General features: G+C 41.6%; 1 protein-coding gene across 3 annotated transcripts in view; it reads right to left on the bottom strand.

The window, feature by feature from the left end:
* Positions 1 to 18,959, bottom strand: part of TLE4 (transducin like enhancer of split 4) — a gene marked incomplete at its 5' end in the record, with an annotated part of 96,969 nt that overhangs the window by 33,935 nt on the left and 44,075 nt on the right. For 2 of the 3 annotated variants that reach the window (XM_021380558.1, XM_021380560.1), the window contains 2 exon segments: positions 10,804 to 10,820; positions 11,217 to 11,421. In XM_021380558.1, coding sequence (XP_021236233.1) covers positions 10,804 to 10,820; positions 11,217 to 11,421 — 222 coding nt within the window. 3 annotated transcript variants of the gene reach the window in all.

Raw genomic sequence — 18,959 nt, 5'->3', positions numbered from 1 at the left:
TGTGTGGCCAGAGCCGAGCTCACAGCACACATCCCACACACAGCCCAGCCTCTGGGGCTGCCCAGCTGGGAGGTGTCTCCTGGCCCCAGTTCCATATAGCTATGCCGCACCTCTGCCCGGACCACTGGCTGGACAACCTCGGTAAAATCATGGCTGCTAATTACTTTGACCTAACAAGGTGCATACAGCACAGAAAATACTTAGTGCCCTCTTTCAAAAACTGGCATGAAATACGCCAGCTTCACTGCACAGAGAAGCTGCGGCAGACCACTTATCCTGAGAGCAAAAGAAGGAACAAACCGTGTCGAAATCCTTCCCCTCTCGCGCCCCTTCGCCCCACTTGTAAGCACGCATTAGGGAAACTCCCACAGCTGCATTTGCTACCTCTCGAGAGGCAGAAAAACAGTGGTACAGCTGTGCCTGCTCATATTCGTATGCAAACAAGCAGCGTCCGGCCGGCTGCAACGCCTCACTTAAAAGCACCTCGGTACTCTTTGGTAAGTTTGCAGCTCAGAAAGGAGTGATTAAGAGCAATCTGCCGTCCCCGTAATGCAATTAGCAGATTAGAGTGGCATTTCACTCTCAGTACTTCGTTAAAACCCTGGCTGCATCCAGCACTAGCTGCCGATACGACATACGCAGTGTTCCCCCTGCAGTTCTCCCGGAGACTCGGTGGAGGACGGTGGGGCGAGAAGCCGCCAGCCCAGCCCGTAGCCTACCGAACCGGGCCCGGCGAGAGCGGAAGACCCACTACATTGCACAGCTGGGACAGGAACGAACTCTGTCCGTGAGGATGGTGCTGCAGGACCAAGCTGCACAGAGGCAATGAGGCTGCCTGCTAGGCGTACCTCCGCGTGGCAGAGCAGCCAGCCCTGCGCCAACCCATGAGTGTAGCAGGAAAACGGTGAACTCCAGTAAACTGCCGTGCGGACAGAAGCGATCACTTCAGTCTTTCACATGGCAGGCCAATGAACCCATGGCTGCCCAGACTGGCTAGACATTTTCCACTCATTTCCCCAAGTGTGCCATGAGCATCCTGCAAGAGCAGGGCAGGTCCACTGCCACAGGAGCGCAGCCAGGACATGGGCAAAGGTGGCAGCAGGGTGGCCTTGGCAGCCCTGCCACAGGCAGCACCCCACACAGCCCAACCAGCACCCAGGAAGGACAAACTGAAAAAAAACAACAACAAAAAAAACCCCAAACGATTAATTCACAGATGTTCATGCATTTCACACACAGGGTGCCCTTGTGGTTCGTTGCCAGGGCAACGTGAGACCACCAGTGCGCGCTTTATTGGCTTTATGAAGTGCATCTCGGGGGGCTATCGTCCGAGAAACACAGCATGGTAATTGCCAGGCTTTTCAGAAGCCTTGTTTTGTGTTTATCCACATTTAACCCTCTGAGTGTGATTAAGAGCATTGCTATGCTTGCCTTATGCACCGAGGGGCGAGGGATAGGGAAGGAGGGTCTGTTGTCAGCCTGAAAACCCCAGAAAGCGTGTCCCTGCACCCACTCCTGCCTATGCTGCCTCAGAGGCATCACCTGCAGGCTGCAGGGAGGCCGCCCCACACTAGCAGCATTCACATGGCAGGGCCCAGGCTGAGCCTGGCCAGCATGAGTGTGGCACCGGAGTGACAGGTTACCAGCTTTGGGCACAATGCATTTTACCATCAACTTTGAAAGGGGTAATAAAAGCAGCACACTCATTTCCTACACACGTTACAAGGAACCTTGAAACCTCATTTTGAATCCGGCCGCTTATGACCCACTAAGATGAGGCCGCCGCTGCAGCCATTCTGAAGGAAGGAGGTACGTCCCATGCCTCGGTGACAGGCAGAACTGCAGTGCTGCCTCTAAATGCACACCAGTGAGTGAGCTGGAGCTTGCCAACTGGGGACAGGGTTGCCATCACAAATGTCACAACTCTTATGGCACCAGCATCATCATCCTCAGCAGCAGCACACATCAAGCGTTAATCTGGCCGGAATGGAGAGTGAGAAGGCGAGGGCAGCAGAGGGAATCAATAGAAGAAACGGCTTACATTCAGATGCAGAGGAGAAAAGAGCACGCAGAGACAATCATTTCCTGGGAAAAGCTAAAGCCTAATGAGAATTTACTCTGCCGCCTTTATTCACACAACCAGCCCTTTTGTGGCAAGGGCTTCCTGAGTGACAGGAACCCAGGGCCCCTTAATAGGATTTCCATATTATTTCCAACACCTGCCCAGAAGTTATTTGTTTACATTGAAGGAGGCAAGATTCTCAAATCAGACATCTGCTTCTGGTTCAGGCATATCTTAGGAAACCATCTAGAAAGAAGCTTTGTTGCTATGGAGACATTTTTATTTTCTTTCCTTAGTTGGGTGAAAAACATTAGCATTTCCAATTTTTGGTTCTTCAAAAGGCCAAATGTTGCTCATGAAAAAACACAGAACTTTTCAAATCAAATGTTACGCAGAATAGGTTAATTGAGCTTTAGATATTTAATTAATTATTCGACTCCATTAGAAGCGTACCAGAGAGAGGCAAGAGGCACGGTGTAACTTTCCTACAAATTCTCCTCAATGGCTGATTCCCACTGGCCAGAATAATTGATTCTTCCCTCAGAAACACATCTAAAACTTTGCAATTCATGATGTACTCCACAATCTTTCATAACAACTTAGGAATCAGTCAGACCACTCATTTCCTCCAACTTCTTATAAAATCAGCCTAAGAAACTGAAAACACTCTGTCTGGGAAAATACTTCTTTCCCAATGCGGGGGAAGAGACAGTAAGAGCAATGAAATGCAAACATTATCCTACTACTAGCACTCAGTGACTTTAGCCAGAGGACAGAAAGTTTCATCATCTTTCACACGTCACTGATTCTACCAAGTAATCTGCTCTTCTCTCCCTAATACATTTAGAGTGCCCAATGAATCCACTGATTTGCATTAAAATAGGGGATGTATCAAATTACTTTGGATGTAAAGGTCTTAATAACAACTCAAAATACTAATTGCTAGATACAGAGAAAAAAAAAAACGATCGCATTGCCAACATAAATCTATAAAGCAGAAAAGCAGTCATCTAGTTTCTTTCCACTTTGGTACAAGTTGATGAATGTTACCTATTTTCTCCCACCACTTTGACTAACACCACTTTCACCAGATCTACAGATATGTGATTTATTCCAGACATGTTCACCCTGAGTAAACTTGTGTAAGCCACAAATACCAGCATCCAGGGTATGACTTTAATTGCACACTTACATTATAATAAAAACTGTAAAAAATATATAATAAATAAATTCATTCCCTCCCTTTCATTCTTTCCTCCTAACTATTACATTGTCAAAGACTTCATGCTGGAGAAGACCTTTCCACCCACCTTCCCACCCCAGCAAACTTCCTCTTCCTACTCTACAATGTGAAGTCATAATCCTGTATTATCAACATCATAGACTGTTGCCATGGAAATAATTAGACATGACTGCTCAGGTTAGAAATTACAGCCCATGTAAGTGTTTGCCTCCTGGGTGAAGAAAGCATCTGGAGAAAGAACATTTGAGTTACCCTAAATCACCAAGTGGCAAAATAAAGTTTAATACTGAGAAGCACTGTAGGAGTTCATCCAAATGTGGGCACATGCTGAATAAGAGTCACCCTGCCGTAACAGGCACAAGGATGCAATTCAAAGAGGCCAGCGTACATTTATATACAGAAGACATTAAAAAGCCATTGGGTAGAGGAGGAGAAGCCACTAGACATGGCAGAAGCAACTAATTCTGTGATACCAGAGTACATGCTGTTACTTTCATAGGAATATTCTATACTAAATTAAAATTCCCAGATGACCCCATTAACAAGGCAAATGAGGCGACACTGAATTACATAAAGGTAACTTCAAAAAAAAAAAGAGAGAAAGATACACCTGAGGTTCAGTTTTGTGTTTTAAAAATCTGTTAAAAAACAGACTTGAAGTCTAGCCATGAAAAGGTTATTACAATTAAAAAAAAAAAAAAAAAGTAATGCCAAAAACATCAGCTCCGTAAGATAGACCAAGACAACAAACAGGACCCTGCTAATTAATATTTGTTCTGCTTCAGCAGACAGTTACTGGACGAGACTGCAACAAACAAGCATGTCTCACCCAATCACATCATTAATCCGATCACGTTCACCACCTGAGGACCAGCTATGCCCCACAGATATTTATTCATCTGTTCCACAAACAAACAATTACAACACATTTTCTGGAATTAGGGCACCTGTTGCATTCAGTACAGCTTACATGCCCAGAGGCAGATATCAATTAATACTGAACAAATTATTGTATCGCAAGTCAACAGAAGTTACTCATTATATTTTGATAATGTTACCCTCAAAACATCCACGAAGATCAAAAAACACAAGTCTTGTGGAGCAAAGTTTAGCTAAAACACGTTCAGCTCCAAATTACCACTTCATCATTACAGAAAGCACAATATACGCAACGCCTTTCTTCCGTACAGAGAAAGGCACACACACAAGCTGTGACATGAATACAAAATATGTTTTGACTTTTACAAGCCTGTGAAGTGCTTTTCAGCTGAGTGGCATTAAAGTGGCAAAATAAAATGATCAGGAAATAAATTCTGTAACTTTCTTTAGGCATGTAACAGATAACTATGTTTCTTTGGCTCGTTAAATACAAACTGAATGTTATGGCATTTGGCAAGAGACTCACATCACTGGAGGAAATCTCACTTAAAAGAAACTTGACAATTAAGATGAAGTCTACTATAGTACAACGCATCAATTCATGGTGTTTCTCTAACAGGGAAAGAACAGTGTCTGAGCAACACAATTACATTTGGAAATATCCAGAATTCTGATCCTATATATATATATATATATATATATATAATTTTAAACAACGTTGATCTTTATAGAAGCATTACATTCATACAATTTTTTTTTTTTTTAGGTATCACATAACAGCTGCAAGAGCAAGCAGCTTATTCTTACTTACATACTAAATGAACAGAGGTCTGAACACTTAGTAGAAGCTAACAGCTCAAGAAGCTAAAATTGAGACAGGCTCAGGTTTTAGCAAGCACTGGAGCACCTGCCACAAGAAATGTAAATGGAACACGAGACTCACACCCATTCCCTTTCTCTGTATTTGCTGCATGTATAATTATTAGCTTTCCCAAAGATTAAGGCAAAAGTAATCTCATTGCTAGAACTACTTGAATTTGCCCTGACAGACTACTACTCATTCACTAACATGTTGGACAGAAATTCATTTCAAATCTGCATTCGATTTGTTAATTCAGAAGCTAAAATAATCCTTTCTTGCAAACCTTTATTTCCAGAGGGATCTCAAACAGGCTGTTTTATTCCTGCCACAAGACTTCAGCTTTTAATTACAGACTCTTATTGCTGCTGAAACAGTAAACTGACACAGAAATGAAAAGTTTCCACAATGTTTGCATGGCTCACTACAGGCATGGTCTCAGCCCCAAATAACTTTCAATTCAAATGAAAAACAACAACAACACATAACCCACAAACAGATAATGTATTCTTGTATATAAGGATGGATTAACAACAGATATGGAAAAAGTCGCAAGAGCTAAATCCTGTGTACAAGATTCAGAAGACTCTGAAGTTCTTAATACCTTGGTAAGAGGTATTATGGGCTGTAACAGACTCCCATCAGTCAGCATCTGGGGCTCCTTTACTCCTGGTGCCTCATACAGAGCCACAGGAAGAGACTGCCAGTACTTGTTAACTGTTTGCCAGGTGACACCTTCACACACAAACTGTTTCCTAAGCTACTTCAGAGAGTCACTTCTCCAGAAGGGACTTTTTCAGGAACCAGAGAAACTTTTGTCAAATTTGTCCCAGAGACGGTAGGTGAGGAGTGAGGCCAGGAAGAATGACCTGCCTCCTCCATCAGCGGTCCTTACTGGAGGTGGAAAAATCCCATATGGGAGCAATTAGAAAGTAAGAGCACACCACAGAATCTTTTACTTATTACTTAAATTAAAAAAAAAAAAAAAAAAAAAAAAAAAAAAAAAAAAACAACTAAGAAAAATCAAATACATTTAGCACCTTTCAAAGGAGACACATTGAGTCTTCTCAGAAAAGGCATACGGCTAATTACAGAGCAGTTTGTTTGTCCTTGTACCTAAACACATTATATTCCCTCAGAGCCATTAAGCCAGCACTGCACCCTCAGCACAGCCTCTGTGCTCTCTGCCTTTCTCTCCCCTGTCAGCATGACGAGCAGACCCATGACCCAGTTTACTGCGTCTAGAGTTCTTCCACACTTCAAACTTTGTGAGGGATTCAAGGGGACTAAAATCAACACGAAATCAAACAGTTCCCAAAGCCACCATCCTCCACAGAGCTAGCTGTGGAGATGATGATCTATTATTTAGGAATAGCTTCTGGACAATCTCATATTAAGTGGAAGGTCCCTACTTGGTTTCAGCAGTGAACTGCTCACTACAGGGAGGTGATGGGAATGATGTCAGCCTGGGCTGTCTTACCAGGCAGAAAACGTTGTGTTTAGAAGACTAATACAAACTGGAATGGGACCGTGCCTGAAAAGAAACAACCTCCTGATGCCAGCTTGCCTTACTCCTCAGTTCCAGCCACAGTATCTTGGCCTCAGTGCTCACCAGTGACAGGAACAACTTAGGTACCTGTTTCAGTCTGCAAAGAACCTGTAAAACCTCATATGTAAGAGTATCATCAGCCCAGTCCTTTCCTTCCTGCTCTGCTCATCCAAAGGGATAGACCTCACACAGTAAGTACCCCTGTGCAAAGGAAGTCTGAGTTTCCCAGCACAGCACATTCACTAGGCAGAACTAAGGAGAGGATCTCAGAGGGTAACTGGAGAAAACAAGTTTCGCGAGCAGAACTGCCCAACAAATCAGTGGCACTGGAAGCGGTGGCAAGAAATGCAGAGAGGAAATGGTATGGTACACCTACATCACACTCCACTGTACCAATGGGTAGAATACCATCATTATCTGAAGTGTACACTAAAGCGTAAATTTACACTTTATGAGCTATTCTAAAATCTGCCCTGCTTAATAATCTGTATCAGCAAGAAAACACTTTAAAGTGTCTCTCACAATTAAACCCAGGCGCAACCTTGTATAAATCAAAATTTTGCTACCATATCAAAACGTTACACTGGGGCTGTATAATGTTGCCCATATCCTCATTACATGCTACACTAATTACTACCAGCAGATTCAGAATTTTCTGCACATTAGAAGCTTTTAGAGGAGCTATAAAAAATTTCAGGCACCATTAATTTAAATTTGCATTGAAATTTCCTTTTGACAGATGGCCAAAAATTACTTATTATTTAGAGTACCAGAGCTGCCTGTTTGCACATTAGAAGAGGAAAGGGAAAAATTAAAAGCAAGAAAGAAATTTATGTCACGTTCATTACCTGTTAAATGTTAAGGAGTATTAGCCTGCATGAATAAATTATTTCATACAAGCACACAGACTCCAGCTGTTGGCAACTGGCACGTTCTGGCTGACAAAAAAACATCTCAAGTCACACAGCAGATGATCATAAAAAGCCTCTCTTAACCAGGAGCCACTTAAGGGAGGACAGATCAATAGAACAAGCGACTAACTGCTACTCTGGGCATCACTGAAAACATTTAAGGAAATTAGCGAAGTATTTCACCTTGCAAAGCTGGAAGCAAGCCCTGTAATGCCGACACACAAGCCAACTCACAACCTGAGAACAGTACGAGACAAACATCTACTTATCATTTCAAAATAAATTGGTACAAAGTGATGACACCCTCCTCTCAGTCTCAGAAGCTGTATGAATAACAGTGAGCATGAATCATACTAAGTAACTTCAAATCAACCAAACAAAATCAGCCTTTTTGGTATAAACACTCCCACAATATTCATACCACCAAAAAAGCCTCAACATCCCACAGATATCACAGAAACAGGACTAATACATTTAATATATTTATATATTTAAATAATATATTTAAAATAGTCATCAGCATACCTGATACACTAGCAGTTCTATTCATTCACCTTCTGAGTGAAAGGTCTGTGATTTCAAGTATCTCCATAAGCAAACTTACTTTTAGAAACAAAGTATTTTTTATATTCACAGGTTTAGATATCTGCCCTACTTGTACTTTTTTCTTCAGATGCAGGGATGAAAGAAAAAAAAGAAAACCTACTGAAACTATTTGCTCAGAGTGAACAGGGGATGTTCTGCTGAAATCATCATTAATCTGTGCCTGCTTTCATTGCACAAAGTAATAATTCCAGTTTCTAGCTCTCATGACAAAGAAGATGAAGTGAAATCCGACATGTTGTTGTCCTATGTTTGCAGATAGACAGCTTCAATGCCTTTACTGCTCAAAGTAAAAACTGACAGTTCCTGTCAGCTCCCAGTTCTTATGCAGAACCACATGGCTAACTGTAAAACAGACAACAATCAGCTCAATTTCATTCTGTGGGGACACAGCAAAGTTGCCAGTGGCAGAATAAATACGTGGGGATGGGCTCAGGGTACGTCCTCACCCAGTGATGCTGGAAAATCAAAGGTATATCTCCATGCACAGCCCCCAGTGGGACAGGACTCTGGCAGACAAGGCCTGTGCCTAGCACTGTGCTCCTCCTGACTCTGTCCTCAGAACACAAGTAATACACAATCACATAATATTCCCAGCTGGAAGGGACCCACAAGGATCATCAGTCCAACTCCTGCCTCCACACAGGACCTCCCAAAAATCGAACAATAGTTCTGGGAGCTCTGTACAAACACTCCTTAAACTCCGGCAGCTTGCGACCGTGGCCACTGCGCTGGGCAGTCTGTTCCATGCCTACCATCCTCTGGTGAAGAACTTTTACCTAACTATCCCCAGCGCTCCCCTGACACAGCTCCATGCCGCTCCCTTGGGCCCTGTTGCTGTCACCAGAGAGCAGAGCTCAGTGCCGCCCTCCACTCCCTGTGAAGAGCAGCAGCTGCCATGAGGCCTCCTCTCAGCCTGCCCTGGTCTGGGCTGAACAGAGCCAGGGGCCTCAGCCACTCCTCATACACCCTTCCCTCCAGACCCGGCACCATCTTTGTAGCCCTCCTTTGCATGCTCTCTAATGGTTTTATGTTCTTCTTACACTGTGGCACCCAGTGCTGCACCCAGTGCTGGAGGTAAGGCCGCACAGCACAGAGCAGAGCAGACAGCCCCTCCTCTCGCCTGCTGGCAGTGCTGGGCCTGGTGTATCCCAGGTACGGTTGGTCCTTTGGGCTGCCAGGGCACACTGCTGGCTCATGTTCAACTTGCCTTCAAGCAGAGTCCCCAAATCCCTTTCTGTGGGGCTGCTTTCCAGTCTCTTGTCCCCTACTCCATACATATATCCAGGGCTGCACCATCCTAAGTGCAAAATTCAGCATTTGCTCTTGTCAAACTTCATGTGATTGGTGACTGCCCAGTCCTCTGATTTGTCAGCATCCCCCTGAGGGGTCCTTCTACCCTCAAGCAAGTCAACAGTTCCTCCTATATTAGCGTCATCTACAAATGGGCTTAGTATGCATCTGAGTTCTGCATCCAGATCATTCATAAATCAGTGAAGAGAACTGGCTCTATAATGGAGCCCTAGGGACATCCTGCTGACCATTCCTGGCAGTCTCATCACACACACCTAGGACCTGTGCTGAGAGCACTTCTGCTGCTGTTTGGCCAATCTTAAGAATAAATCACATATTTCTAAAAAAAAGCACCACTGAAAACTTGACAAATCAGTTGCAAGTGTTCAGTAAGGTGGGTGCACACGTCTTCCCCTTTGTAAGACAAGCATCTCTTCCATTTGACACTCACAATCATGTAAAAATGCTTCATCTTATACTCCCGAAGATTGTGAAAGCTGTTCAAGCTCTAAGCTGTAACTGCATCCAGCTATCCAGGGCTGTGCAGGTAACTGCACAACTGGCAACAACTGCTTCTGCTGCGAGCTAGTAAATGGCCAGCAGCAGAGAGGACAGCAGATGGATCCAGGAGAGGGCAGAGCCCTGATATACCTCCCAGCTCACAGCACTAAAACTCTAGGAGCCTCTGTGAGACTGATGACTATCAAGCATGGACAAGGATCCAGGCACATATGTTGAATCACTGCAGTACACGTTGCTGAATGCTCAAAATTACATGAGCTGCAAGACACGTGTTACATCTGTTTATGAACACTACCATTCACAGGATAGCACATGTATATGCACAACAGAATCATTCAGAGCCTGAAAACTGACTTTTGGAAGGGGAATGTGGGACTCTCATCTGTCTGGAGAATAGGGAATGGCAGCTTCTTCTCCAGTCAGCAAACTGCTGCTGAAACAAAGCATGCGAGACCCTACATTCTCTCTGCAAGTGACACAGTCCTCCTTCCATAACTGCACTGAGATGGCATCATGTGGATCTACCAGAATTTTGGTTTTACAGCTGCCAAAGACTCAAAACTTCTGGCTATTTCCATTTCATAAGCTTATACAGAGACTCAGGGTAGCCCTCTTTACCATATCCAGGAACAGCCTCTACGCTGAGGAGCCAGCCAAGGAGCATAAGTGCTACCACCAGCCTCACTGGAAGGTACATCACCTGCAATTCTAGCTGCACTATCTAATGAGTGATACACAGCCTACGCAGGGCTCTGTTAATCAGCATGAGGGTCATGGCCCAGTTTTGCTTGGTGACTTTTTCCACCACTATAGGCCGTGTCAAACAAATGCACTGTGCAGCTCTTTTGAGCCACTCCTCACACCTACAAAATGGAGTCCTACCTTGATGGAGTCTCTGTCTGCATGTGGAGAAGCCACCACGTGTGTGGAGGACAAAAGGCAGCAGCAGGAGATGAGGAGGGAGAGAGGAAAGAGAAAAGTACTAGTTAGTTTACATAAAATTATACATTTATCATACTCAGAAGAAAGAATTCTGATATCTGTTAAATAATAAATTGCACAGATGTTAACTTTTCTGTGTAGTTAATTATTAATATTCCACAGCCAGATTTATAAAACTGGAACTCCACCATTTGAACACACCTTCTGGCTACCACTAGGCAATAAATACTGAAGCAATTAGCTAGGAATTCTTGCAAACATTTTTTTTTTCCCAAGAATAGGAGCAGGAAAATTAGAAGAGAAAGGAGGAAACAGAAATGAATGAAGCCATGCACTCATCTGGCAGCACTCACCTCTTTGGTGATCATTATCATGGTGCTTTTTTTCATCCTTGATTGGGAGGTGTGACTGCCCCCCCAGTGCACTGGACAGTGCCAGAAGGCCAGCACTGCTGCCAATGGGTGGGATGGCTGGAGGCTGCAAGCCCGAGGGGTGCGGAGTGAGAGGTACGGGGAGACCATGTCCATGTGACAAATGCTGGGCCTGGAGTTGTTGCTGCTGTGAAAAATGAAACACAGATATTGAATTTGTTCAGGGAGCATTCGGTTGTCTGATTGATCCTGTACATCAAATGTAACCAGTCAGATCAGCCAATACGGCTGACTGACTCAGGTATCAACACTCAAAAACACCCTGGTATTTTATAGATGTCCATACATTTGAATGCGATGCAGTCTGTACACTTCACGCTGAAATAACAACAATTTAAAAAAAAAGGAATTTTCCAGTTTTAGTAAAAATGGTGTTTTATTCCTCTGACAGAGCTATTACATTTTATTCTTGCTAGCAGAAACACACCATGTACACGTCTAATCAAAGCATATGTAACTATAAAAGCAGTTATATAATGCAAAAAAAAAAAACCTGAAAATTGAGAAAATTAGCATTAAACAGTTCTCCCAGCGCTACTGCACAGCATGCAGTGAGAGTTAATTTGAAAGAGAAAACCTGAATTAACAATCCAGAAAAGGAAACTGGTTGCAGCCACCGTTTTAAGCCCTTTAAGTGTCCTCAGCGGTACTTGAGCAAATTACTAAAGAAAATCTAATGTAGCAAGGCTTGGGTCCTCCTGTAGGCTTGTTCAATAATGCTGAAATAATTGGGCACTCTGTGCACGTTTAGTGATGCTCGAATGGAAAGCTAGAGGCCTGCCCTTGTTCTGTTCTCTAGCTGCTGACTCTGTGTTGTGACAGGTTTATTTGAGTGGGACTGTGATGCATGCACCAGTAACTGCGCTGACAAGAGTTTAAAGTCATTTTTACCAGTACACTGGCAACACATAGAGAAAGCCCTTGAGAGGGTCGAATTGGGAGTGCTTGACCTCAACCAGGGCTGCATCAAGCTCTATGTCATACTAACCATTGTGGGTAGATAGTTTGTTGCTACCGAAGGGGAAGGCAGGAAAAAAAGTTACATTAAATACTTCCCAAGAGAGACGTGTTCAGGTCCAAGGTTTGTCCACCAACTGTCCAACTAATTTCTGCTCATACAGTAACTCAATTGGCTCTGAAATTTTCTCCTAGCTCTCAAGCAGTTACTTCTCAAGACCCATGGTAAATCAAATCCGAAACCCTCTAAGACTGCCCTCTTTCCTGCATGTCTTCATAAAGGACTAAGGAAGAGGAAGAAATAAAAACTTGTTTTGCATAAAAACATTCCATCTGAAATTCCTAATTACAAACACCTACTTTTATTTGTTTTTCATCTGAATCTGAATTCATTTCCCACCTCACAATCTAGTTCTCTAATCAATCAAGAGACAAGGTGCAGCTCACTTGTTTGTCCTCTCCCCTCTTTCACATGAATCTTTACATATGGGTGATCTGAAAGCAAAAGAACAAGTCACACACAACATGCTACCTAACTCATGCAGTACACTGCACAGGTACATCCCTCAACACCCTCTTGTGAAGGTATGGATCTTTGTCTTTTCTAAACAGAACCCAGGCTGTGGAATCTGAAAGGCAGTGGGAAATACACGACACCCGTTTTAGAACAGTACCAGGGACAGAAGATGAATGACTCAGAAGGAAGGGAGGAAAAAAACCAAAACACAGTAACACAAAAAAATAGGGAAAAAAAAATTGCACAAGAAGAAAGAAAGCCAGAAAGAAGATTCTTCCAGGTAGAAAAAAAAGGATCAATCCTCTCGCTGCTTGCAAGCCTACGTCATTCAAGTAAACGTCTGTTCCATTCTCATAGATGTATCAAACACATTTTGTTTCTCTGATGCTCTTATACAAGGATGCTTCATCGCTCATAATTTAAAATTAACTATAACAAAGTGAAACAAGAGCCAACTGTGTGTTTAGCTTCAGGGTTTGACTGGGGCTTCCTTACAGCAAGGGAACAAGCTGGCAAACTGGATTTGTAGTGGAGTGGAGGGAGGTCAGAGAAAGAAAAAAAAAGAAGATAAACAGAGAAAGAAAAAGGAGTGGACAAAATAACCTGTGTTCCAGAATATCAGTTTTCATTTTAAATGCAGAATTTCCCACTCCTTTTCAAAAACATACTATAAACCAGTGCAAGAAGATGTCTGCCTTAATCTGCCAGGGGCTTGAAGCAATGGCTTTGAAAAGAGCCTATGAGTATCAACAGTGATAGAGCTTTTGGCCTTATTAACTATTTCACTGTTGATCAAAAAAATGCAAGGAATTAATGCTCATTGCACATTTCTGTACAATCCACAGAGATCTGTCTACCAACCTACTCAATTTGCATTATATGACCTCCTCCGTGGATATGGGACGATTTCCAAAAAGTACGAAAAACACTGCAATGCAAATGTAATCTCTGACTGTTCTTTGTTGGAAGTTTCTCTACATAACTCAGCAACACAGCAGCACAGATTCTGTGTCTTGGATTTGCCAAACATTCTTAACATCACCCAGACATAATAAGTGCATTAAGAGTATCATGTGTAAAGCGCCTCAGTGCATTGGCTTGAGATCACCCAGAACTGCATAGTTGGCCTAGCTCATCTTGGCCAAGAACTGATGATTTCCCCACAACTTGATTTGCAGAGATCTTTGATACTAACTGAAGAGAGTGGGGAGGAATAAAAAAAAAAAAAAAAAAAGAAAAAAAAAGCTAACAAACCCACAGCCTTCCTGACACAGAGAAGCATAAACAGAACTTTTTTGAATGGATCAGGGTCTGTGTGGGAACAAGAAAACTGGCAAAAACATGGCCCCCACAGTCACAAATCAATGTTCACTAATACAGCAGAAATTTGGTGTGATTTAGTTGCACTGTAATGGCAGAAAGAAAACATTTCAGTATGAAAACCTGACTGTTACATACATCTAAGTTAACACCCCAAGTTCTATTACTTCCCCACATGCCTGTGCCACAAAGTGGATATCATGCATGTCAATAGATTGAGGTGGAACTGGAAGTTGAACAACAAAAGGATCATGGACCAGGCCTGCAGCGGCACAGGAAAGGACTATGAGCTCCTTCGACAGGATGAACAATGTTGTATGGAAAAAGTAAGACTCTAGTCAAAAAAAAAAAAAGAAAGAAAGAAATACCAGTGAAACGTTAGGTAGACTTTTGCTCTCAGAATACAATGCCTTGTGGGGACAAAGCTGGCAGTAATAATGTCAAATAAAAAAAAAAAAAGTAAATGATTACCTAATTAGGGCTGGTTTTCCAATAAGCATATTCAGGAAGGCAAAGACAGAAAGTGGCAGAACCTCCTCAGTTGCCACTTCTAGACCTTTGACATCTATTACTACATTCAAAAGCCCACAACATTCACAGCTTAGTTTTGCTTTTTCACTCCCCATCAGTGTCACCAGCGAACTTCAGCTTCCAGGATGGCCTGTCTACAGCTGATTGGTCACAGAGAAAGCTAGAAAAACATAGGCAATTCCTTATCCACTGGGCATCGCGTTAGCGCTACAACATGGTAAGACATGGTCTCCTCTCCATCTCTCAAAACGCCAAAGATATGGAGGAGTAAGACAACTGACAGATACGCTCCCCACACAGAAACATTTCACTAGAGAAGGCTGTTTACATTCATTTCTGCCTATACAATGAATTTAGATCATAAAAATTTAAAATTTAAAAACCTGCAAGGAAAGCCTGAAAATGAGCCAACTGAGCAACCACGTAATTTTTTGATGTTGCTGTAATGCTTTCACTTCCCACTCCTCCATCTCTTCTTTGATTTGCTATCCTTAGTCATGTCATTTGCAAACTCTTAGAATGCAGTTAACTTTACACAATCCCAGCGCATATGACTGCAGTATGCATAAAATCAAGCGTGCATTTTCATAATAGGTGAAAACTTGCAAAGGCAGTACACTAGGCTATATTATGCTGTAACTTTTCCAGAACTATTTAAAAAGGAAAGCAGCTACTACTAATACCCCACATTCCTTGAGTTAAGAAGAAATTCACTCCACAGAACGCTACTAAGTTTCAAAGTTTTTAACAACTACCCAATGAACAAAAATTTAAGAGCAAGGGTAAAAAGAGTAGTCAGAAAGAAGTCAAAAAAGAAAGCTGAACTATTTTTGGTAATAAGTTTAGGAAGACAGTTTGTTATTAAAACCTGACTTAAAATTTTCAAGACTTATTCATATCAAATAAAGATAACATCTAGTTGCTACTAATCTATTTTTTTTTAATTTTCTGAATATTCTCCTATGTAGTCTACAGTAAAAAGGAGAAAAATAACTCCAAAAGCCATGTCTAAAAAAATGAATAAAAAGGCTTTGCAAAGGACTCTTATCTAACTATCACTAATTTTTACAACTGGAATTATATTGATGCTTAACTTGATTCTTATCCCCACACATCTTAAGAGATCAAATTTAAAGCAAAATATGAAAATAAGCCCACTAAGAAATTAGCTTCTAATGCTCTTGTTATAGTCAGCACATTGACAGCCTATTTTCCTGGAAAAGGTTCAAGTTTTTATTGGATACTTTCCAAGAAGCTCAGTGTCACAGTGATCTACCATTTTCCCCTCACAGAACCTGAAAGCACACAGTCACTATCCAAACAACCTGAACATACCCCTCTAACCTGAAGACATTTCTAAAGCTAACAAATGCCTCAAAAAGATATGTTATATCTATACACATGCACACACTACCCAAACCTGCTGGGGAGGAACACCAAAATATCTGAATAAGACAGCTTTATGAAATTCATCATGTGATTTATTGTTCAGAGAAATTTGTTATTATTAAAGCATACATACAAAATGATAATCAAGATAAAGAATACTGAGAAAAAAACATTGTCTCAAGAGTACAAAATGTCAGTGGTTCAAAGACCAGCAAGAAATTGAAGTATTTTGGCACACACATAGATATAGGTGTATTTAGGAAGATACAAGTTTTTACCTTTCATGCTTGTTCACACCTTCTGACATTATGCAAACTGTATTGCTTCTCTCTGCTGGCATACCAGCCCAGAACAGTTGGGGTTTTTTTTTGTGTTGTTCTGTTTTTATGTTAAGATATGATGTGGCAAAAACAGCATACAGGGAGAGTCATGCAATAGCTCCTCCAGTGGAATGGTCCAGGACATACATGCACAAACACATGACTGGTTCACCATAAAGAGACTGTGATACAGAAGTAGGACCTTGAGATTAGTCTTGTAATAGAAAAGAGATCATTTTGCAAATGAGTACACCCAGTGATGGCATCAGAGATTGGTAGGAAATCTATACTCCCATATACAACTCCTCTGCAGGAAAGTGCTTCACAAAAGGCAATGGAAGCATGGGTTGTAGAAAATCCAAGAAAAAGAATTTAAAAACTACAGAATTGAGAAAAAAAAAGAGATAAATTAAAAGAAAAACAAGAAAACAAACAAAAACTCTATGCAAATGTCAAACTTCCTACTCCAGGGGAACCAGTAATTTCTGTTTTTGAGGATACTGATTATAAACAAGGAGAGCAAACTCCACTCAGAAAACTAAGAGCAGAAGGGAAAAATGAATAGCTGTCATTAATAATTAGGGAAGCATTTAGAACTTCTACATAAGTAACAAAGAAACTATCAGAATCATATCTCTACAAATTGTCTCAAGTATCTTTAAGGCGATCTACAAATAAACAGTCAATTCCAGACTCATATTGTTAGGGTGAAAGGTAATACAGGCATAGAACATTTCCATTCATAATCATATATATAGGAACATCTGTCAGGTTACACATTTCACCATGTGTACTTCCCTCTCCTCTTTGTATTATTTTTCACTCGGTAAACAGCGTAGAGGGCCAAAGTAACAACAACAGCAACAGAAGATCCACTACTAAGTCAAAGACCTGTGGTTAAAGAGGCTAGTATTTCAACAGAGAAAAAAACTAACTCACTGCAAAGGGACAGGTGCATTTTTCCCCAGAATCTTAGAGTTCAGTAGTTCATTCTTCTGCCTGCAGGACTCCTCTCTCATTTTCACACAAAGAAGAGGCTCTTTAAAATCACTTCCTATTATAATCTAATAAAGGGCAGAACTACTTGCATAAATCATGCCACTTCAGCTCTCTTCTTTCTTTTTTTCCCCATTCTCTTGCTAGCTTAGGAAAAGAAAATTCACATCAAGAGAAGGCAGAAAGCACCAAGTGCAGCTGTGCTCAAGGTCTTACCGGAAGAAATGCCAGTGGCTTCCCATGTGCCACACATCTGACTAATAAGTAAAATTTCTAGATAGCAAGTACTGATTAGCACAGACTCCTTAGTTCTTCCAATGCTACTTTGTTTTTTCATGGTTACAACACATGAATTCACCCTGTGTTGAATTGCAGCAAGCTGCCTGTGTTTGGGATAAACACTTGGGTTGCTGGATTTGATCCATTCCTTCCAACCCATTCTATAATTTGAAGACTGTCATTTCTGCTGCAGCCATGCTCCTGTGCAGACCACTGCAATGCCTGCTCTTCTCGCTGGTGAGCAGTCTCTTCCCACAGAACAAAGTTAGCTGTTGAGACACAAGGATACCATTCTCTCTCTCTCTCTCAAAGATGACCTGATTGACTGTACTAGAGTTCTGCCTTTCTAATGCAGTGCCCAGCAGTCAAATAATAATAATAGCAGTCAAGACTTAAAGTGATTTATTTTGTTCTAGTACAGTTTACCTGTTACAGCAGCTTTGATAAAAGGTCTTGACAGGGATCAAATAATCTACATTTAAGTCACAGCTCTGAAACTGCAAAAGAGCCACTTGCTCTATTTGCCTCAGTTTCTCCCAGCTGTAAAACAGCTGAAGCAGTACTGCGTCGTTTCAGAAACATTACTGGAGGAGGTTCATCAACACTTGTGATGCATTTGTGCATTAAAGAAATGCTTGTGAGAAGTCCATCAAACAGTAAGTGGAGAACTGTTTTGTTTACTAACAAAAGTAAAACATTTTGAAATCCCAGACAACCTAAAGATCTCTTAAATTCCATCTTTTGAGACTAATATAACATCCCCAAATGAAGTATTTTAGTCTGCATCCTGGTAACTAAAGTTCTTGCTCTAGATAATATGATTGAAGACATGTAAGAAACTACTCACATCCAAACAAAAGCAAATGAAAATGCTTAACTGATCCACTGTTTGGATACCTAATCCTCATTCATAGTGTAGGTAGTACTCCACAAATGTGGTTCAGAAGAAGTCTAAATGAGAAATATATAGCCCTGCTTGTAGATGACAGCAAAACACTGTCGTTTGAAATAATGACACAATGACAATAACTTTTAGGCTATGTGGTACAGTAAGGATGTATTTTTATATGGGCTGCATTTCCACTGAGTATGTAAGCACTATTAATTTCTCAATTATGCATTTTTGGGAAATCCCTGCCTTCACATTACACACTATGTCTTCACTTCATACACAACTTATCTTCCAAAGCAGAATTATTAGGCCACCACTGAAGTATTGCATAGCAAACAATGGACCAAAAGTCTGACAGAGTGTGCCAAATTCATATTAGGTTGGAGATGGAAACAGCTTCCATGCGCTGGAGTACAGACCAGTATGGCAACACTGTTTTCTCCTCTTTCTTTCCGGGTCATGAA

Source organism: Numida meleagris, chromosome Z (assembly GCF_002078875.1).
Source record: "Numida meleagris isolate 19003 breed g44 Domestic line chromosome Z, NumMel1.0, whole genome shotgun sequence".
Lineage (NCBI taxonomy): Eukaryota > Metazoa > Chordata > Aves > Galliformes > Numididae > Numida > Numida meleagris.
Note: the sequence above shows the minus strand (reverse complement) of the source record. Positions and strands in the feature narration are given on the sequence as shown.